Source organism: Anopheles marshallii, chromosome 2 (assembly GCF_943734725.1).
Source record: "Anopheles marshallii chromosome 2, idAnoMarsDA_429_01, whole genome shotgun sequence".
Taxonomy (NCBI): domain Eukaryota; kingdom Metazoa; phylum Arthropoda; class Insecta; order Diptera; family Culicidae; genus Anopheles; species Anopheles marshallii.
Genome location: NC_071326.1, coordinates 690,674 through 712,413, shown reverse-complemented (window position 1 = coordinate 712,413; position 21,740 = coordinate 690,674). Strand labels below are relative to the sequence as shown.

The 21,740-nt window shown below is 46.8% G+C and overlaps 3 protein-coding genes across 3 annotated transcripts; 2 read left to right on the top strand and 1 right to left on the bottom strand.

Moving 5' to 3' along the window:
- Window positions 1-4,125: 4,125 nt before the first annotated feature.
- Window positions 4,126-9,586, top strand: LOC128708229 (uncharacterized). The gene is made up of 8 exons (XM_053803188.1): window positions 4,126-4,532; window positions 4,614-4,722; window positions 4,804-5,889; window positions 6,952-7,575; window positions 7,839-8,544; window positions 8,621-8,858; window positions 8,930-9,183; window positions 9,372-9,586. The coding sequence occupies exons 1-8, from the start codon at window positions 4,126-4,128 to the stop codon at window positions 9,557-9,559; spliced, it is 3,612 nt and encodes a 1,203-aa protein (XP_053659163.1). The 3' UTR covers window positions 9,560-9,586.
- An 873-nt stretch (window positions 9,587-10,459) lies between these two features.
- Window positions 10,460-19,594, top strand: LOC128710227 (biotin--protein ligase). Its single transcript, XM_053805274.1, has 11 exons — window positions 10,460-10,586; window positions 10,672-11,109; window positions 11,178-11,383; window positions 11,449-12,309; window positions 12,375-12,520; window positions 12,589-12,727; window positions 12,796-12,996; window positions 13,062-13,247; window positions 13,315-13,464; window positions 13,538-13,681; window positions 19,085-19,594. The coding sequence occupies exons 1-11, from the start codon at window positions 10,460-10,462 to the stop codon at window positions 19,592-19,594; spliced, it is 3,108 nt and encodes a 1,035-aa protein (XP_053661249.1).
- On the bottom strand, window positions 14,513-18,219 carry LOC128710226 (kinase suppressor of Ras 1). Its single transcript, XM_053805273.1, has 2 exons — window positions 17,853-18,219; window positions 14,513-17,751 (listed from the first exon to the last, which is right to left on the bottom strand). Exons 1-2 carry the CDS (start codon window positions 18,217-18,219, stop codon window positions 14,513-14,515), a joined length of 3,606 nt encoding a protein of 1,201 aa, XP_053661248.1.
- Window positions 19,595-21,740: the final 2,146 nt, after the last annotated feature.

Below are 21,740 nucleotides of genomic sequence, written 5' to 3'. Positions count from 1 at the left end.
AGATGATAAAAGTCTATGTTTAAAATCGTAACATTAACATTTTAAAATGCCAAAACCCTTACTAAAAAAATGCAATGATGCTAAACATTTGTTAACATGTATAAGAAGATGTGGAAACTTAGAGTAACAAGAACAAAAAAGAACCCAGATGGAGGCGGCAAAACGATAACAAATATACAGCCAGTCATTATATTGATTATGTATGAACAAACTGAGTAATAAAAAGGAAAAATATTTGAAATTCGATACGCACCGATAGGTGGCTGTACTTACTGAATTATCAATTAGTCCGAATACACTTTCAACATGTGATTTCACAAACTACACTCAAATACTAGAATTTGGACCAAATTGCAATGTCCTGCTGGAACAAGTAGTGCATAGCTCCGTAGAGGTTTCGAAGACTGGAGGCAACAACCTGCGAGTTCCTGAAGACCACCTTCCTGCAAGGGCATGAGTTCGGCATCGTCAACGCAAGCCCCAGCCATCGTAACCTTCCGGATTTAGCCTTCGTCAGGACGACTGCACCATCAAACAAATCTTCCAACAAAAATGGGCCTACAGATTTCTTTTTTCTTCTTTTCGTAAGAAGTTACGATTATACAAAGGTCTTCTACCTCGAGATCCTTGCCGTTAACCGATACTTTGCGCCCCAAGCGAATCAGAGCGAATCGGGTAAGCTTCGTCATCGTCGCACTGAACCTCAATCCAATATTTAAAAGCATTAAGGTTCTGTCAGCTTATATACATACGTAAATGCATACATACCAAATGACACCTAATGATGCATGTTTCATGATAAAAATGTGTATTCAAACTTAATTTATTTTAACTGTTCGTTGTAACATGTGGAAAAATCCTATACACTGAAATTTTTAAAATTCCTTTGGTTTCCACGGCAACCAACGGCAGAGCGCTACAACTGTGTGCCACTGTTGTACTGCTCATCATTATTCCACGAAGAGCGAAGCATCATCTCTCACCTTTGGATACACGATTGACAACCACTGGCTGACTTTGTGTACGACGGTACAGATCATGCCCGAACATTTCTTTCATAGCGATAACAATAGCTCAATTATTGCTGAAATTTATTTTATAAACATTTGTGAGTTATAAGTTGAAAAGAATGAACTGCGTTCGATTGCTCACGCTGCGATGCACAGCGACACGTTGTGATGCATTTTCCCCGGTGTGTCATCTACCTTGACCGGTGCGCCACCTGTTGTGTCAAATTAACAGGTTATTTGACAGCTACTTTGAACGTAAACAAAAAAATTATACAAAAACTTTCTGGCTGGAGGCGGAGGTGTTCGTCATTGTGCAGTTGTGCATTAGTAGTATAAAGTTATCGGTCAAAAACATCACGTTCGTTGCTAGGATTTAGTGTTTCCTGTGGGTGGGGGGGTGCTTGGGCAGTTCAGTGTGTAGTAGTGGCGACATTTTACAGGCACCGAAAAAGTTGTGACGTAGCCCCGTGGGCTAGCTGCGTGCGTACACCACACACAACCAGCACGGAGCTCCCGCAGCAGCAGCAGCAGCAGAAGCGTGTGCACGGTTTGTTTGCTTTTTAGGGTAATGCAACGCAGCGAGACACCTCCCCCAATGCGTACCGACAACGGTAGCACCCTACAACAACAACAACATAAACGCAACAGCTACTCAGTACTAACAAATCATATGGGGAGGCACAATAGTAACATACCCTTGTGGTTAGGAAGGATAGACGGAACAAGAAGTTACAACAGGAAAGGGCGAAGGGTGGTTGTAAAGGAATGGGAGAAGGCTTGTATGGGCAGTGAAAGCATTTTTTCATATTAATTTTATTCCATTTCGTGGGTTTGCTTTTCGTGACCACAAGCCACCTTCTGGTGGAGCTGTGGGGGCAGGGTGGAGCAAGATAACCGCGATGTAAATAAAATGTTTGTTGTCGGTATTATTTTATAGCTCTTTTTCCCCCCATACAACTGCAACGCGCAAGGAGTGATATGCATGCGAGGCGCAGATTGGGTGTTTTGGGTGGCCACCCTTTGGGGTGGCAATGTTTTTCCATCTACACACGCGCGCTCGCGAGATAATCTACGGTAATCTACAGTAAGCCCGTGACCATGTAAATATGATTTTTGCAAAGGCGGGCTGAAACAGGTGGATCGACGGATAAGCACACAAACGCACGCACACATACACACAACGGGAGATAGTTAGTAGAAGGTGTGTTACGGACGGAGCGCGTAGATGCAATTGGGGATGGACAAGCGAACGTTAGAGTCGGATTAGTTTCCCTCCGTGTGCCGTCTCGCTCGTTCGCATGTTTTCTTCGCCTTGCGCCTAAACAGTTTCCATCTCGCACCCGCTGGTCGAAACTCCTAACGACACAGATAGGGAAGTAAGGGTAGCATGATGAATTAGAGGAACGACGACGACGACGACGACGACAGGTTGTGGAAGCAGCAGCAACAAACGAGCAAGCAAGCAAGTGCTTTGGGGGAAGTGTTAATGGGGTGCGCGGGCGAGGGGTGAGAAACGCAACGGAGATTGGAATGGGATCAAAGTAGGTTTTCTCTCAGGGCCTGCCTTGTTCACTCGCGCGCGCGCGTACACACCGACAACCGCTCGGAGGGACCGTTGGCTGGCGTTGCGCCGCGTTGTTGTCACTCTCGAACGAAAGGAAACCCGAGTCGAACCTGTGGCTGCGATCGATGGACAGATGGACGGACAGTTCGAGAAAAGATAGGGGAGTTCGAGCAGATCGGTCGAACACGGGCGCGCGCGCGCACGCATCCGTAGCCGCGATCGGGAAGCGTGAGTTCTGCGTGCGCGACAATCGAATGCCGTCGTGTCACACTCGTGGGAGTGAATATAGTGGAACAATTTTTCCCATCGGAATTTCCCGGTGTGGAGTTTCGTGAATCGTGCCGTGAAACACACCGCATCTATCACCGGTTCAGTTGTGAAGTGCTACCAATCGGCAATGTAGTGTGTTTATGTGTGGCTTTGCTTAAATTCACTACACGGTCCGTTACGTCGTTCTTCAGCGCATAGAGAAGAGTGTTTAGAGATTGCGCTACTGGCCGCTGCCTGCTTAGACTAACGGTACTTTTCACCCTTTCCATTCGTACGAACCAACCTTGTCCAGCGTTCGTCTCATTTTAGCATCCATCTGTTTGCTGGGACGTGGAAAGCAGCATAAGAAAAAGAACAACAAGAAGCAAAACATAGGGAAGGGGAGAAAAAAAACCAAACAAACGTTTGATGGAGTTTTTATGTGTGGCGCTTGGATCTGAAGTGACACTCTTCTGTCCGAAGCCTCACCTTCCCATTTCCCAGGGTTTGAGAGTATGACCGATTTGGGTTGTAAAACATTCCTTATTGCTCGCTGGGACAGGCATGAACGGTAGAGACGGACGGGTTTCTAAAGACAGCAATTGACTAATGAGCGAATGATGTTTCCCCATTTGTGCCATTGTTCGATTCTCGCCTCCTCCCCCGAACGAGGGTTGTTGTTTTGGGGCGGAAAATGTCCCTCATTCCTATCGTTTTCATAGGGCGCGCACACAAGCGGTACTCGATTTTTGATCATTTAATGTCAACTACAGCGAACAACTCGAGCTTGTGTACCATTCGCGGTCATTGCAGCACACTAGATCGGATACCGCAACAGATGATAACAACGAACACACGGGCGGGCAGTAATTGTTTTTCACTTGCCCGTAGCCTACTGTGTGTGTAACGCTGTGCTCGGTAAACTGCAACGTAGGCGAAAGTTACACTACCATTAAAGGGATAGTGAGGCAAAAAAAGGCCTGAAATCTCGTCACCTTACGTAGATACGCATTTAGCAAGTTTTCAACGCACCCAAGTTACGCAACGTCACCCTGTTGTGCGCTTCTAGCTAATGTGGGCTAAAGTCAGTATTATCCATTCCGAAAAAAAAAACACACATTAAGATAGCGTTAGCAAACATATGGTTTTGGTTGTAGGACAGCGCAAAAAAAAAACTTCACATCAGTCAAGAGAACTTGTATTTTAAAAATACGACCGGAAATAGAAGGGAAAACAAAACCGAATCTAATTTTGGGGGCCCATCCGGATCGCGTCCGGACGCTTGCACAACACTATTCGCAGATGGCGGCAGCATCATCGAACAACGGCAGCATCACAACCACCACCACCACAAACAGCAACAACAACCACATTGAAACAGATGAGTTCATCAAAAAGAGCCGGGTGACGCGTGCTGCACCGCCCAAACCGGCCTACGATCCGCTGCAGTTCGTACAGATTAAGCCGGCCAAACTGTACGATCCGAACAAGGCAAAGCCGTCGACCGAGCGGAAGCTGGAGGTGAAGACGCATCGGGAGGTGGAGGACGCCGAGGAATGGCAGTGCAATTTGGACAATTGGAAGTCATCGCGCAGGAAACGGGTGGAGCACATTATCGACAAGATCACCGAGGCGAAGAAGATCGAACAGGAGGAGGTATGCCGGGGACGTAAAAAGTCGAAAACGTTTTCGGAAATGTTGGAAAACAGGTAGGTTACGGGTGTACTGCGAGAGAGGTGCGTGATGATCGTGATCATATTGTATTATCTTTCAATTGAAATGTTACGCAGTGGATCGAAGAGACGCTTTATTCTACCGGAGAACGAGGACGATGACGAGGGTGGCAGCTTTAGTGATGATCTGCAGGATCCCAGAGATTCGACGAAACATCAGTACAAGGTATGGTCAACGAGGCTTTCCGTCGAATGTGTTTATGTTATATTTTGCCCAATATTTCCCATTTTTTGTTGTCTAAAATAGGACGAATCGACGGACGATCGTGGAACAGACGACACCAGCAGCTGCTGCTCTTCCAAGGTAACTGACGGAGAATCAAAAACACCGGATCCGGACGACACGCGAGAAGCTCCAGAAATGAATGAGTTTTCGCTCGCGATCGAAAACTACAAGTCCAAATTTCCGCAAATGACCCAGAGCAGGGCGCCGGTGTTAAGCGGTAGCATTATGACGACGACCAACACGACGAGTTCGTCCGTAGTTAGCTCAATTGAAAGCAATAGTAACGATAATTATGAAAGCAATAGCGCTTGCGACGATAGTGACGTGCAGCAACAGCAGCACCATGTACAGGAGGCACCGTTGGAGTGCATTACTCAGAAGCTTTCCACCCTGGAGGTGAAACGAGACGAAAGGCCCACCTTGGTGTCGGTGGAACCGTTAGAGAGTAGAATGGCTAAAATGGGCAACAGCGAGCAGCAGGAACAAAGTCAGGAAGCAAGTCCAAAGGTAAACGTGATAGAGCGGCGAAGGTTGTTCGAACAGTTTCAACAAATGGCCCACACGACGGTGGCGGCCGCCGACCAGCCAACCGCCCTAACGAAACCCCAGCACGTTGCGCCCACGCAACAGGAACGCTTGCTGGGCGAAGATACATCGTCCCCTAGCGAGGAACCCGGTTCGGCTGCCTCCTCCGAATGGTTCGCTGCTGGCAGCATCCGGGAGCGACGGGCTATATTTGAGCGGTATCAATCGAATGAAATGATAGCGGAAGAACACGAGCAGCAGCACGTGGGCGGACGCAGTCGCAGCAGCAGCACGGTAGTAAAGAGTCGCTCGGAATCCAACGTTGGCTTTATTAATGGCAGCACGGGACGGTTTGAGCTGGCCCTCAATCAGCTGAAGCGAAATGGTGGGCCCGATTACTGCGAGGACAGCGGCATCCAGTCGACGACGGATCTGTCACGCAGCTCGGTCGTGTCACAGGCGGACGAAAATGATCCGTCGCTATTACTGCTTCCGGATGACGCACCAGGCAAGAGTCCCGTCCGTTCGACGACGCTCGATTCGGCGAGTGAATTTTCCGACACCGATTGCAGCAATGGACAGGTATGTACGTTTGTGCGTCTTTCTGCCCAAGTGCATGTGCACGTTTTCAATGCATGTTTTTTGCGTTTTTTCTCGCTGTTATGAGTAATGCGAATTAGGTTTTGCGTGCTTTTTATGAAGGAATGCGACTTAGTTTTTGCTCTACAATTTAGTCTGGCAATTTTTGGCAACTTGTCATCGAGTTCCATTTAGAATGAACGCGGGAAAGCATTTTTTTTTGTTGGCTTACGTTATGAGAATGTTTTAGTGTTTGTTAATTTCCTTTTCCTTTGCATGGTTTGCGCGTACGAGTGATTTATGTTTTTGGCGCATTCCATCCGTGTGCCAAGAAGTTGGTTTTATTTTATTTACTGTCGTTAATATCTCATTACGACGATGTGGTAATATCGTGTGCCTGTGCATCATGATTGACTCATCGTGACATTTCCCATGTTCGTGGACGAGGCGGTGTAGTGTTCACATTCCATTGCCGCTGCTGGCAACGCATGATGTTTAAAAATATCATTTTGGCGCCATCCCTCATTCATAGCGTGTTTTAATAACATTATCGTTTCGAGTTGAACTTGGCTTGGCTAACGTTACTCCTGACCGTTCAAGGTTATCAATCGGCTCTGTTTCGCATTTTCAACACTATTTTAAAGGAAGCGGCACGGGCAGCGTCTGTCTAAACCACATGTACACTGTCAACCCACTCAACGCTGGTTGCAATGTGCAAAGTGCAACAAGTCGTTGTGTAGTGTAAGCCTACGCCTTCTACTTTCCTGCGCGCAAAACCCAGCATTTTTCACCCGTTTGAATGCCCCCACCATCAAGTCCTCGCGTACAGCAAATTTTATGTCCCGAGTGTTACGATCTTGCGTGATCGTTTGGCGCAGGTATGAGGATAGAAATAGGAAAGGATTTGAGGGATGTCCGCAGGATACAATGGATAGTTATGATGCAATATAAGGATGAGTAAGAGCGTGATGTTTTAGGCACAGTGCCGAAACATGTAACCTCTTTGGCACCGTACAGTTATGAAGATGTCATGTGTTTTTTTTTCTGATTGTGTCTCTCCATCAGCTCCTCGACAATGCCCTCGATGTGGCGTTTGAAGAGATGGACAGTGAACTGAACGAGTCGGGCACGGTGGAATCATCAGCTTCTGTCCCACAGGATGCAGAAATAGTGCCGCTAAGCGTGGTCCCATTAGCGTCCGATTATGTCCCCACGAATGAGGTACTGAGCAACGAAGAGATCGTACTGATGGCTCTGCCGAAATCAGCACTAACCCCACCAAAAGAAAAGCCTCCACCACCGCCCGTTGATGAGGAGACCGAGGTGGAGATGCAATCATTAACGGCCGGAGCAGTAATAACGGACTGGATGCGGAAAGATACACCGTTAACCATGAGGCAAACGAATGGCAACGGCAATACTCATGACGACGTACACTCATCGAATGCCTACGAGCAGAATGTTATCGATAATGGCCACCACCGGCATTTGTCCGATGAGCAGTGGAGAAGTCTGGAGAGCTACGAGGTAGTACAGCAAGTACAACATCAGCAACAGCTAAAGCAACACGAACAAGAGAAAGAGCAGGAAAGGGACAAAGATCAGCAGGAAATGATGGTGTACAGTAATCGGATCGAGACGCTACCATCACAACACCATCATCAGCTGTATGATGCTGGCGAGCATGAGGTAAGGGCCAAATGTTGTGCTATACGGGGTTGTATGACATAGTGGTACACCGATGATTTATTACCAATAACGTTTGAATCGTTTAGAATTTTTCGTGGTTTAGAACTATTTGAAACTGAAATCGGCCAGGTGGTGGTTGGACAATTTTCGCGATTTTTCAAACGAGCTTTCTGTCCACTACTGCCAACACTGTGTGAGACACCCTGCAATACCGCTTATATATAATAACGTTCATGGGCACTGTGTTTTCTATTGCATACTAGGAAATAGTAAGTGTAGAAAGGGAGCTTCTGCAGATAGAACAGGAGGAACTGCAGCGGCGAAGAGAGAAGCAACTCTTGTACGAGAAACTAACGAAAGCAGATACATCACGAATGACCGAGCCGTCGCATCAACCTTCACCGCACTCGAATCAACTACAGCAGCAATCTCAGCAACGTACACCGCAACAGCAGCAACAGCAGCAGCAGCAGCAACAACCGTACTATTACTCGCATCACCTGTCCCACCAACCACACCATCACAACCTGCATCATCTGCATCACCGGGCTTCCATGCCGGCGATCGATAGTCGATCGCTGCAGAACGTTAATTCGTACGCATCGTACGAAACTCCCTTTCTAGATGATGCAAACACCGGGTACGAGATGGGCTCGTTGCACCGCGAATCCATGCCAAATCTTTCGAATGTTGCAGCATCATCTTCCCATCCATCTTCGTTGTCCTCGTACGGGGAGGAATATTCGGCCAATTCGGCTACCAGCTTTGATGGTTCGACCTGTTGGCCACCGGTAGTAGATCACCGACCCGTACAGGGGGCATTTTTGGACAAGCGTCCCGCAATAGCGCCACGACCGACGATAAATGGTATGCCAGATCGTGCCTCACTCCCACCGGGCATTGTCCGGTATCATGCGGCTGGCGGTGGACAACGAATGTCCAACAATATGTTTGAGCAACATCCCAAAGGTAAGATTATGCGGGGTTTATCACACACACACACAGAATGCAATGATTAATAAAGCGCTTCGTTGCGTTTGTGCAGATAGTAAACAAATTACACAGCAACAGACGATGGTGGTGAATCGTGGTCAGGGAGGCGCTGGGCCAAATAGCACACCGTATGGGCAGCATTGGCTGGTGCAGGAGGCAGAACAAAGACGCATCGAACAGCATCAAAAGAGCAACACGACCAACGCCAAACGGCCCTTGCCAAAGTTTGTCATCGATGCAATTACTCAACGTGTTCAGAAGCTGAACGCGGGAAGCCCGGAAAATTCGGAGTAGGTACCACTAATTAGCAAACGCCCCAACCCAGGTGAATGACCCTATATTTTTTGTTATGCCCACTCAGCCGTAGCAATTTATCCGAAGACTCGGATCTGGCAATGATAAACTCGATGAAACATCATCACCATCATCAGTCCCCATCATTGCCTCCGTCCCACCACCATCACCATTCGCAACATCATCATCAACAACAACAGCAGCAGCAGCAGCAACCTCTCCCTCCAATTCCTTCGCAGCAGCAAAAATATTCCAACACAAGTGACAAAGTGTTGAGCGTGAGTGGAAAGAAAGAATGCTCCCATTGCCGAATAGAGTTGGGTACGTGCTGATTAACAAATCCCCGAACTTAAACGTACGGAATTGTTGCGTAGACCGTAATCAGCCTACCTGCACGCGTTCTGGTTGTGCTCTGTCCGGGTTGGCTTGGTTATGCAATTGCTTCGTTTGGTTTGGGTTTTTACGTTTTGTCTCATGTGTGTTTTCTTTCTCTCGCCTTTTCGTTACAGGCAAGGGTGCAGCGATGGCCATCGAAAGCCTGGGATTGTTCTACCACATCGAATGTTTCAAGTGTTGCGTTTGTCACGTTAAGCTCGGGGACGGCACCAATGGTATAGATGTACGCGTTAGAAAGTATCGACTTCATTGCCAAAACTGTTTCTCTAGTGAAGACGGTGTAAAGTTTAGTTGCGTTTAAGTAAGGCAGCAAAGCAAAGGGTAAACAAAACAAGGAAGAAAGAATAATTTATTATACCCCCGCCTTCCTCCTCCGCTCCATACCCAACCCACACCCCGGCCTTTCAACTACTAATCCAATTATATTTGTACGAAGAACTTGAATTCTACGATTATTACTTACTATATTGATTACGATGTTTATTATCGATTATGTATGATTCTAGGTATTTGTTCGTTTCAATAAAAAAGTGAAAATATAATAACTGTGAAATTAATGGCGTGTGTACGATGGTTTGCATTTTTGTGGGTGTATATTTTTCGAGAAAAACAGAAAGAAATATAAGTGTGGGCTGATGGCGTATGAGTTAGCAACGCCGGTAATCACACTACTGGACCAGTTTCAAATCTAATTCAATCCGTATTCTCTTACGCAGCTCTTGATTTTCCAACTAGGTGTAAATTCATTTATAGAAAACATCACAGGTTAAGATGTTGTAACGATCGTTAAATTTCGATCAATGCTTTTCAATCACTCCAAAATAGACCCTCCAACGACGTTCTCCACGTTCTGACAGGTTTACACTGGAAGTGGTGGAATGAAAAAGACTATGGGCCATATGTTGTGACAGTGAACAAAAATGTAAACAATCTTATCTCGTCATCGGTTTGCTATTGCGTGAACGGATCGAACGGGGAAAACGCAGTGTGTGATATCTAGAATTTCGCTCCTTTCCATCCCAACGAGTAATTACGACAACTAATCATAGCCTACTATAGAGCGTTCCTTTCGCATGTATTGCTGTGGTGCTTAATAATTAACCGCATCTAATCCGATCTAGTCCGTAACATCATTCATCTTTCCCGTTGTCTCCAAAAGTTTTCGCTTTGACCCTTTCGTCGGCCCATACTTGCGTGCATTATGCTGTTTACACTTATGTACTTCGCTATTACCATTCGTACCTCGTTAAGATTTAGATCAATAAGAAATAGCATCAAACAAATACTGACCGATCGCTACGCTGTCAGCTTTTACACTACATCTAATGGTGTGTGCTGTGTTGGTGTCGATAGTTGGCGAGTGTCCGATCAAGATCATTGATTATGTTTTGTGCGATTCTTCCCCACGTGTAGGTGATTCGACGGCGGAACTCAATTCTCCCGATGCATCATGTGCGGCTAACCTGTCCTCCTGTATCTGGTATTTACCCGATCAGCGAGGTTGTCTTGTGTATCCAGTACGACGGATAATATTGTCCGATTGGTTTAGCGTTCCGGAGCAACTAAAGACACAGCTTGAATGTCAGGTCGGCAATCCGAGCGACGAACTCGTTGAACTGATCGTGACACTGGAAGGAGCGGTTTCTCCAACGCAACCAGAACGACAAGAAGACTCCACCGTGATGTTGAGTCAATTTGGGCGGTTTTTAGCATGGAGAAATCGCAACGGTCGAAGCATGGAAGTTTTGCTTGAAACCGATGCAACAAGATTGTTTCAGCTGATTGTAGCAACGTTTGGAAGTGGGCGATTTGATGTCGATTGTGGACGATTGAAACTGGTCCAATTAGAGAGTACGTATGACAGAAACGCTGTTAATCGAATGGGCAGAACAATCTGATTGTTTTGCGTTACTCTGCAGGTGTTGAAACGTCGGGCGAGCAGATGTCTTTCGAAGAGTGTAATACCTCAGGCGGATTGTTACTGAAGTCTAGTGAAAAAAGTCTTCGAACGGATGCTTGGCTTACGGATCTTCTTGAGCTTGAGCGGCTGGATACCGAATGTCGTCCCATGAGCTACCCCACTGTTGGAGTACAACCGGATATAATTTCTTCTAATGACATTAAGGTAGGAGAAAAAGGTATTTACTTACAATATGAGATGTACAGAACCATTATGCTTTTCTCGTTTAGATTTCTTTGGAAACGATAGATGGCACTGTACTTTCCAGCCAAAGTCGTGCTGATTTACTCTCGAGCGGAAGCAATTCCCGCAACCGGTCCCAGTTGGACCTTACTGATGGTTTAACTCCTGTAAATGGTCACGGCCATACTGGCTACACCATGGAAGACCCTGAAGATGCTACTATATCTAGAAGCACAACGGAAGAATTGGTGGAAAAGCACACTGACAAAGATTCGTCAATAGGTGGTACAACTATTGCTAGGATGATGCACAATGATGAAGAAGAACAACCAGATGTGGCTGCTCCACCGTTGCTAGATGCATTTGATATTAAAGACACACCGACACCGACAACTATTGAACCACCGCAAGCGACTGTAGTAATAAGTTCTAACGGAACGGCAAAACATCACGATGAACCACTTAAAGCCAAAACGAATCCATCACCATTACCAAGTCCGGTGACGGCAAAGCACGAAGCGACCGTAATACCAACATCGAAGTCAGTACGCTCATTGCGTAAAAGTTCATTCCCATCTAGCCGGTTAAGGCTGGGAACCGGTCAAGCAGGCGTTGTCTCGAAACCACCGAATATTCTAGTTCATTCCGATAGCAGTTCAACGATGGAATACGTCATTGCAACCTTAAACAACCTGCTAGAACCGAACACGTACACCATCTATCCGATTACAACGGGGCAAGCAATAGCAAGCAGCTGGCAGCAAAGCACGGTACTGATCATTGTTGCCGGATCACTTGATACGGAAGTGCGGAAGATTTTGCTGGATTACTTCCTGCATGGAGGGCTTGTTTTTAGCTTGTGCTCGGATATGCTCGACATTATACTGCCCGATTCAAAAACAGCAGAAGTAAGTCCAGAAGCACGGTGGGTTCATTATGTTTGGAGAGGATGGTAATCCGCTTTGCTTTTCAGATCCGTGAACGTGAATTGGTTAGCTTTTCGTATCGCAAATGGAAACAAATTAAGATGCTGCATCACATTTTCTGTTATCAGCTGTCCCCGGCCAAGAAGCAGTTTTCGCTAGAATCGGAAGAAACATCCACCTTGCTGCCAATATCGTGAGCATCTGGGAACGGGAAATGCGAATGATGGGCTTGTAGAATGAGTTGTACAAATTCTTTTAAAGGTATGTGGATGTTACCGATCGCAAAGGAAAGCCGCATTCACTTGCAGTGGAGATTTTGGCTCAGGAGGAAACATGGAATACACCCAGCATTCTGGAGGCGCACAACAGGAAAACGGGCGGTAGAGCCATTTTTTCTCAGGTATGTTGAGATGGATAGAAGAATAAGCAGCATTGCCATAACTATTCTGTGATCTGTACTCTTCTTAGATACATCTTGAGCTGGACCCTTCCCAATTCCAATCCAACATCGATGGTGCGGACAATTCACTGCAAAATTCAAACCAATTGCGATACGAAATATTAAGCGACCTTTTGGGAAGTCGGATTGGGCTAAAGCTGCATGAGCAAAAGGGGGGTTCGAACGAGACGATCGTCTACAAAAATTCCTACTTCCTTGGAAAACATGAGGTAAGAGCAGAAGATGTTTATAAAAGTGGTCAAATGATGAGTGTTTCCATCCTTATCGTTTTAAGGCAAAAGTAGCGATGCTTGAATTGCTGCAAAGTACCATGAGCCGTCCAAATGTAATTCAAACAACGGAACTTACGCTGCAGTTTTGTGGCAAAGGAGATAGCACACCTGTTCCAGCATCCGATTCACATCTCCCAGTGATGATATTTCACTGTCCCGAAGATTTTTCCACCGTGGAGTACTTTGAGGTATTCGTAGTACTTATTGCCACCGGTTATTGTTGATTCTAATCGTGTCTAATTTGTAATATGATAGAATTTAACAACGCACAAGATTGGCCGTATTGGAATTTACGCACCAATCATGACCAGTTCCATGCAGATCGTGTCCAACTTGACTTTGGCCCACGGTTTCATGGTGATTGCACGCTATCAAACGAAGGGAAAGGGTCGAAATAATAACCAGGTAAGAGGTACAAAGCACAAAACGTTACGCCTTACTGTAACTTTTTTTCGTTATGCCCTCTCCCGTCTTGCAGTGGCTAAGTCCTCCTGGTTGTGCCATGTTTTCTCTGCAGCTACACATCCCAATGAACAGCATGCTTGGTCAACGGTTGCCGATAGTGCAGCATCTTGTGGCCGTTTCGGTAGTATCAGCTGTTTTATCACTTCCCGGTTATGAGGTAAGTGTTTATTGCTTTAACGTTTATACTACGGAGGAAAGAAAGAGCCAAAGTTCACCTACCGTTGCATTCGATGTTTCAACTTCCCCTTACTTCTCCTTTGTTCATCTGTGGAGGGTAATTGCTTTCCTTGGGTTGAGATATTTTTAACCAGGAATGATCCGAGTTGACGTTTGCTCATTGGTAATTTCGCTCAAAGTTTGATAACCGAGTAATGTTCAGCTTCCAGCGTTGTGAAAGTTTATCTGCTGCTGCTGTCATCTTCGGCGGCTCCACTTTGTTCAATTGAAATTCAATGTGTTTCATTGTTTCGTAGTATTTTTGTCACACTTTATTCAACTTTGAAGCTATTTTAGATTACAACTCTGATCCAATGATGTGATTAATTTGTTCTTATGTTGTCCTTTTCACGTACTTTTTATCCCTTTTTCCTAACATAGTCACACTTTCATCGACTTGTCTTCGGTTGTTTTGTTTCTCTTCTTTGCTTCCTTAATTTCCACTATCGATCCATTGCGAGTTTCCTACCGTAACACTGCACTGACACTCAGCCGTCTTGCTTATCCTTAATACACTCTCTCGCGCGTCCCTATATTTATTTAGTGTTGTCTGTATAATAATCTCGACACATTCAAAGCGTCCGTTTCCGGTGTTCTTCATCGTAACATTTGATACATAATCAAATCAAATGAAGCCTCGAACCAGTACGGGGCAATGTGTTGTGGGGTTTAGGTGTTGCTTTGTTGAAGATCATACTGAAATAGTAACTGTGTGTCCTTGGCCGGACGACATTGAGTGAATTCCCGGATACCAATGGGAACCCCCTCATGTCTAGAACACCGATTCCGCCGAACGGGACAACTGCACTGGATGCGACGGTGATCGGGCTAGCCTTTTCTTCGGCAGTCGTTCCAGCTGCGTCAGCAATTTGGCAAAGTCGGGCCTATCGTCAGAATGGTAGCTCCAGCACTGGATCAGTATGTCCTTGACGTCCCGCGATGCTTGCAGATTGGCGAGCGTTTGCTTCATTCCGCGACCCACCTGCCAGATGATCGATTCGGCCGGTTGCGATTTGAACGGGAACTCACCGCACAGTAGCTCATACCAAACCGTACCGAAGGCGTAGATGTCTGAAGCTTTCGAGAACGGCAGATCACCCTCCACTGGGCGGTACGGTGTTAAGTTGCGCATCAGTTCCGGCGCCAGATAGCACAGCCAACCGCCCGGAATGCCCAGTCCGAGATCGCAGTATAGCAACTTGGTGGCACTGAACAGACCAAAGTCAGTAATAATCACCTTCCCGTTCTCCAGAAAGATGTTTTTCGTCTTCAGGTCCTTATGGACGATGCCACGTGCGTGCAGATAGCCCATGCCTTGCGAGATCTGTTGCGCCACGAGCGTGGTGCGGTTCAGGTTGAACTTATCCTTACGCAGATGGATGTGTGTGAAGAGCGTGTTGCCCTTACAGAGCGACGTTACGATCGCGAGTCGCGGCGGCTTCATGCAGGCGCCCATGAACAGCACCACATTTTCGTGGCGAGTCTTCTTGAACGTAGCGACCTCGAGTTTGAACGCTTCCAGCGTCCGTTCGTCGGCCACGTAATCTTCCTTCAGCAACTTCACGGCCACATCACCATGCCAAAGCGCCCGATGCACCGTTCCGAATCGTCCGTTGCCGATTTTTTCCTTCAGATGCAGATCATCGTACGGAATGTCCCACTCCTTCAGTGATAGTGAGTTTTGTCGTGGCCAGCTGCTTTCGTGGTCACGCTCTTCGGTCGAATCAAGCCGTATCGGGGTGCGATCGGAGGATGAGTCGGTGCTCGTCGCACTGGCGGAACCAGTTTTATCTTCTCCACCTCCGGGTACGTTATGATCGGGAATGTCGGAGAACTGGAGTTTCGGTATTTCGACGCTTGTGTCCATCGTGTAAATTCCGCTACTGCCGAGACTTCCACCAAGCCCACACTGGCCGCTACCAGGACCACCAATTGGATGTGTTTCGATCGTAATGCCACCGCTCCGATCGCTTCCACCACTCATTGCCATCGTTCCACCGGTGCTCGAGGACGAGTAGTTCATCATCATCATGGAACCGGTGCCTGTGCCGCTCGACACCTCCGGGAAGTTAAATTGCGAATACTTGGATGTGGCGGGTGTCTGCGGTGGTAATGAGAGCAGAGCCGGACTGGAGGGCGAAGAACTATTGCAGCTAGATCCGGCCGAACTGCTATCTGGACCGCCACCACACGCGTGTATAGCGTGCATCGGTCCTCGAACCATTCCCGATTTGCTACCGTCACCTCGAACACCGCCATACATGATGCCTCCGCCAGCTGATCCACCACTGCGGCCAATGTTTGGTGAAACGCTCGTCGGCAGAAGCGTGTCCGATTGAAGCGATTTTTTGAATTCGTCCACAAACTCCGGCGGCAGACCACACGATGGTGGCACATTGGACTTGCAGTCCTTGTGGCACCGGTACTTACACTCGGTACATTTGAAGCCGAAGAACATCTGCTTGTTGCACAAATCGCAGGTGCTCTTGGTGACTTTGAATTTCTTCGTAAACCGATGCTGTATCATGTGGCCCATACCGCGCGTGATGATTGGCGTGCAGGGTGACTTTGGCGGTACGGCAGATGTAGTGGCTGACGTTATCATCACGCCTACGCCACCGGTCGGATGTGGCGGTACGCCTGGATCACCGTACTCGCCACCAGCCTCCGGTGACATCCCGGTACCAGGCGCTCCTCCTCCGCCTTGCTGCTGCTGCAGGTGATGGTGATAATGATGATGGTACTGCGTTTGCTGATGATGATGTTGCTGATGGTGATGATGGTGATGTTCACCGCTCGTGGTGAGGATATTGCTGTTTCCACCTCCACCACCACCACCACCGCCAACGCCACCACCACTCCCCGTGATGGTTGGTTCGGTGTGTAGTCGACTGCGGGGAAATGTGCCCATACGGTTCGCACTTCCATTTCCCATCAACCGTTGCTGTTGCTGGGATACGAATGTTCCTCCCGAGCCATTGCTGGTGCCACTGGCCAGCATGCCCGCGCTGGTGGTAGTTGTTAGCGAACCCTCGCCAAGCGAAACCACCGTCGATGGAATGTTGTTGTTGATGTGGTTAATGCTATTGTTGTTATTAGCATGGCTGTTGTTGTTGTTAGTGGTTCCACTGGTAACACCACTCCCACCACCACCTCCTACATTGGCCTGCTGGCTTCCAAATTGTGATTCATGGGATTTCGATTTTGTTAGCGCAGTGCTAGCTTCCGCAGCCGAGCAAGAACCAGAACTTGTCGTCATGGTGGTGTTGTTCGTGCCCGCCATAGTGGATACGGTGGACGATGATACTGCCACCGTTGCCGGGGAGCAGGAGGAAGTGGATGCATAGGACAGAAGCGCCGTTTGGTGTTTCTTCCTTGGTGGAGGTGTCGTGGGAAAGCCTCGACGGTTCTGCTTGTTGTGCAGCAGCACGTTCGAGGGCGAGTTCGGTGGCGATGGGGAAGGAGTGCAACCGCTGGTGGAAGCTTCATCCGGCGAGATGGCATGCTGGGGATTCAACAATGTGCCATCGTGCTGGACTGTCGGCGGCATGCCTTCCTCCGTCTGGGGACTGGTATTGGATGTCGTGATCGTACCAGGTGTCGCTTGATGTGAATCTGCACCGATTCCACTTGTTGGGCCGTTATTGTGGCGCTGATTATGATAGCTTCCGGAGGCGACCGCACCGTGCTTGGTGATCGCTTTACCCCCACCCAAGGACCGGTTGACGCGAGGTGACGTTCGATGGCACGCAGGCTGACGGTCCCAGGAATCCCAAAAGAGATCGAGCGGTTCCGTGCCCTTGCGGCCACCACCGTCAGTTGCGGGAAGTTCGAGATGTTTGCGGCACCGTCGCAGGTTGCCACAGGCGCGCGTCAGCCGCTTGATTTCCTCCTCCCGGACGTACACGTTATTGCCCATGATTGTCCGCAGCTCCTTCTCGTCCTTCTCGAGCAGTCCTTCCAGCGTAGTGACCTGTTGTATCACAGCATTAAGTGATGCACAGCTCAGACCTGTGTGGCGGCAGAACAAAAAAGAAAAGATTATTTATCGTATGTTTTTTACTTTAGCTATCGATCTTAGCTTCCTTCTTTGCGAAGAAAATGGCACTTACCTACAACTCTGAGCCATTGCTTGAGTTCGTTTCCGGTTGCGGGGAGACCCCGAGCGGGCAGCCGCTCCGGAAGCTTCGATTTCGTAATCAGAAGATCGGAAAATAGCTTCACCAACTTCGTTTCGAGCGTTCGGATTTCCTGCTGCGTCAACTCGGCGCTCGTGGCGCACTGTGTCCGCAAGCCCTCGAGCCGATCCGCCGATATATCGATCATGCTCTGTATCACATCCAGCCCGCGGCGGATATTCACCTCACTGTTGTCCCCCCCGGCACTGGCACTGTCACCCCCGTCGTCGCCGGCACCGTCGCTGGCGGTGCCGCCTGGTGCTGCCTTCACTTCACCGGAATTATTGTTGGCCATCATCATCGCCGTCAGCGGGTTGCTGCGGTCGAAGCGAAACCTTGCCCCGGCCGCCCGGGCGACCAAATTCGTCCAGTGAAATGCAATCGTCGTCCGCGCGGATCCAGCGCCAACACACTGGACATTCGTACCGTTTGCCGTCCCCTGTTTTCACCGACTGCAACAACCTGTGCAGGTCGCTCTTGGCTATTATCGCTACCGGGAAAACACTTCATCTCTTCAGCACACTCATCGTTGCGTTTCGTGTCTCAACTAGAAAGGTCGTCCTAAATGGCAACTTTTCGATCATCGTTCACGAGCATTTGGGGCCCAATGAAGGGACACGTTATGGAAACAGTTGCTGAACGTAAGGAATCGATACGAAAATGTGAAAACCTGCAGTGTGCACACACAAACACGACCGAGTGTTCACAATCAGCCCCAAAGTGTGTGGTGCAAGTTGCGCCTTGGCCTCTGTCTTCACCGGCCACGGGAACGAAGGAACGAACCCTTGTTCGACGCACAACACGATGCAAACGGATGATGGGCGTTCGGGAGATTCTGGCAGCGACCCTTATCCGCTGTCGGCCGTGGAAATGGAACCTTTTCGAGAATTTGTTTGCGTCGTCGTCGTTTGTTCGTTCCTGGGGACACTTTTGGTTTCCGAAAAAATCAATGAATTTTTTCGCTGTCAAACTGGTTCTGTACGTCAAACAGCTGTCACGGGGTAATTTTGTGGCGTTGGTTTATAGCACTGCGAGTCGAAGAGTTGTAAAGTGTTGGAGTATAACAGTTATACGCGTTTCATACGGGATAGATATTGAATAAAAAAATTAAATTGTTCGCGAACGGAAATTGATAATTTTAATATTGTTTTTCTTTCCACTTTCAGAAACTAGATGTAGGGTTAAAGTGGCCTAACGATATCTACGCGTACGGTGCATCAAAACTTGGCGGAAGCATCTTCAACACGCAGGTCGACGCAACTGTTGCGATTGTGAATGTTGGCGTTGGGCTGAATTTAAACAACAGCAAACCAACACTCTGCTTAAACGATGTTATCACACAGTACAATAACAAACACTCTACCACGCTTCCATTGCTTTCGTATGAAAAAACGTTTGCCCTTATCTTTAACAAGCTGGAAGAATTGTACGACCGAGTGCAGTGTGAGGGAATCGAAGTGCTGCAGCAGGAATACTATCGGCATTGGTTGCATCAGGATGCGGAAATTAGCATGATCGGATCGGAAGGTGAGTCGTTGCAGGGCACAATCATAGGCATCGACGAGTACGGCTTTTTGTTAGTCAAGAAACAACCGTCCGGCGATACCGTGTCCGTGCATCCGGACGGTAACAGCTTCGACATGATGCAGGGACTGATAGTTCCCAAGTTCAATTAGGTCTCCATCCGGAACAGTCGATGTAGATTTACCGAACAACCATTGCCATTCCCTGAATACCGCTGCAAACTTATTTTTCCAATGAAAGTCAAATGGAGTATGTGCTTAAGAACCAAAGTTAAAATCAATTTAGGATAAACTTGTTGCATATTGACAATGTTTGGGCTTAGTTAGATACAAGACTATTAAATGTGAGGGCAATTGAAAGGGTAATTGTTTTACTGTTAGAATAACTATATATGTACTGCCACCAGTAGCTTGGTAGTGTTAAGGTGTATTTTTACAACATCTACATGTGTCTTTCGATTTCCTTCTTCGATTTAAATTTCATCACTGAGTGAAAAGTATGTACCTTAATAATATATGAAGCGTTGACATACCTTACCTCGGTTTTTACAACTATCCCTCATCTAAAGAGCGTTCTTAATGTGCTAAACACGAACAACTTACGTACGTCAATATAGCTGTATTTAATGGAATGTCTTTCACTCTTCAAATATTAGATAGTAGATAAAGAAGAAACTATATTTAATGCAGGTGTGAAATATAATGATTGTTAACACTAGATGTATTTTTACTGCCTGATGCCTTTGTTGGCTATAGATGCGCGTGGTGGCTGTTTGCTTCCGTTTCTTATTAGTTCCTATGAGCGTAATTCTTCTGTTACAAATAATTGTTGCAATTTTAGATTATAATGAAAGTCAATCGTATACAAAATGAGATCAAGCTAAAGCAAGGATTGAAAAACGCTCGTTGGAAATGAAATATTTCACTTAAAACTAAACGGATAACAAAATTAATCATTCATATCATTGAAAGCACCAATTAAAATATTCTCGACGTATCTAAAATTACAAAAGTTAATCAAAATTTAATCCAAGAGCCTGCATTTTGATCTGCTTGACTAGAAGTGAAACATAAACCAATATTAAATCCATTTCATGTACCGGTGTGTTATTCAAAATTATGCCTGTTCAGGCCGCACTTGGAAAGTAATTTGATTTAATCTTCTGAATCTTGAATCGATGTCCACCAAATAGCAAAAGCACAAAAGCAAAATAAACAAATTATATGTCCAGAATCACTGCTACCGTGTGTTGCGTTTATATTTTTTAGAATGAATGAACAACTTTCTTTACCAGTTGGCAAAACTGTTCCTGATCCGCGAATGATACTAATCCGTTGCATAGCAATGGAGTGTGGTTGAAGTGTATTTTTGCTCCAATTTGTAAGTTGCACGTAATTTATGTAGAAAATTCGGTGACTATCGCGAAGCTTAAGAGATTTGGAGCTGTTTGCTAATTCATCTGTAAACGCAAAAGTCGCACTGCAGAGAACTCTGCTTCTATCTGGGATGTCCCAGATTCCTCTAGCGATAGATATAACCGAACACTACGAAAGTCACGACGGAAAAATGATTCGGCAAGAGTTTCGAGAACCACAAAAGAGGAGGAGCGATCGTATCATGCGAAAGACCCTTCATCCAATCCGAGGAAGGCACAAAAAGTACTACTTTTCAAGTGAGCCAATCACACGTGGAAGCTGTACAGTTGTTGATGTAATTGTATGTAAATTTGAACGGAAAATAGAAACAGTTTTGGCTTTGAAGTAAGTAATAGTAAAAGCAGCTAAAAAATGAAAGCTAAAATAGTTGTGGCAAACGAGCGCCAGAATTTAAACCGCCTACAGTTAACGTTTGAGGTACGATCACCCTTCTGCTAGGCTGTACTTATACTGATTTAAGCCACTGTGCGCATGGAAGTCGCAGTAAAAATAAAATAACCACTGCAGCACATTTGATTTTAATTATCGAAAGAGGACTGTACCAGGCAGACACGATATTGTATGTTGCGATCGAGACGAGCCTGGGAAGTGCATCAGCAGCAGTGCACTGGAAGTGCATAACCAACCGGTGGGAATGTTTTGTGCGCCGAAACGCTGAGATGTGTGTGCAATCGTGCGCTTTTGTGTGTGCGTGATCGGTGCGGAAAAGGAGGGGTGAACAAGTGTGTAACAATTAAGAAATTAAATAATTAGCTCATTAATGTTCGGAAGCGAATGCCAAATGCATCTTGTCTGCTCTCTTGTGTGCAAAGTAATCGAAAGCGAAAAGTGTGCGATTGTGTAGTTTGGGTTCGGGATAAAA

Bases quoted from the DNA above. Each gene is read 5' to 3' on its own strand.
- LOC128710227 (XM_053805274.1), top strand. From the start codon at position 10,460: ATGCTGTTTACACTTATGTACTTCGCTATTACCATTCGTACCTCGTTA. The intron at 11,110-11,177 runs GTACGTATGACA...GTTACTCTGCAG, and splicing joins GAAACTGGTCCAATTAGAGA to GTGTTGAAACGTCGGGCGAG. The intron at 13,682-19,084 runs GTAAGTGTTTAT...TTCCACTTTCAG, and splicing joins TATCACTTCCCGGTTATGAG to AAACTAGATGTAGGGTTAAA.
- LOC128710226 (XM_053805273.1), bottom strand. From the start codon at position 18,219: ATGATGATGGCCAACAATAATTCCGGTGAAGTGAAGGCAGCACCAGGC. The intron at 17,752-17,852 runs GTAAGTGCCATT...GCCGCCACACAG, and splicing joins GCAATGGCTCAGAGTTGTAG to GTCTGAGCTGTGCATCACTT.
- LOC128708229 (XM_053803188.1), top strand. From the start codon at position 4,126: ATGGCGGCAGCATCATCGAACAACGGCAGCATCACAACCACCACCACC. The intron at 4,533-4,613 runs GTAGGTTACGGG...AATGTTACGCAG, and splicing joins TCGGAAATGTTGGAAAACAG to TGGATCGAAGAGACGCTTTA. The intron at 9,184-9,371 runs GTACGTGCTGAT...TTTTCGTTACAG, and splicing joins CCATTGCCGAATAGAGTTGG to GCAAGGGTGCAGCGATGGCC.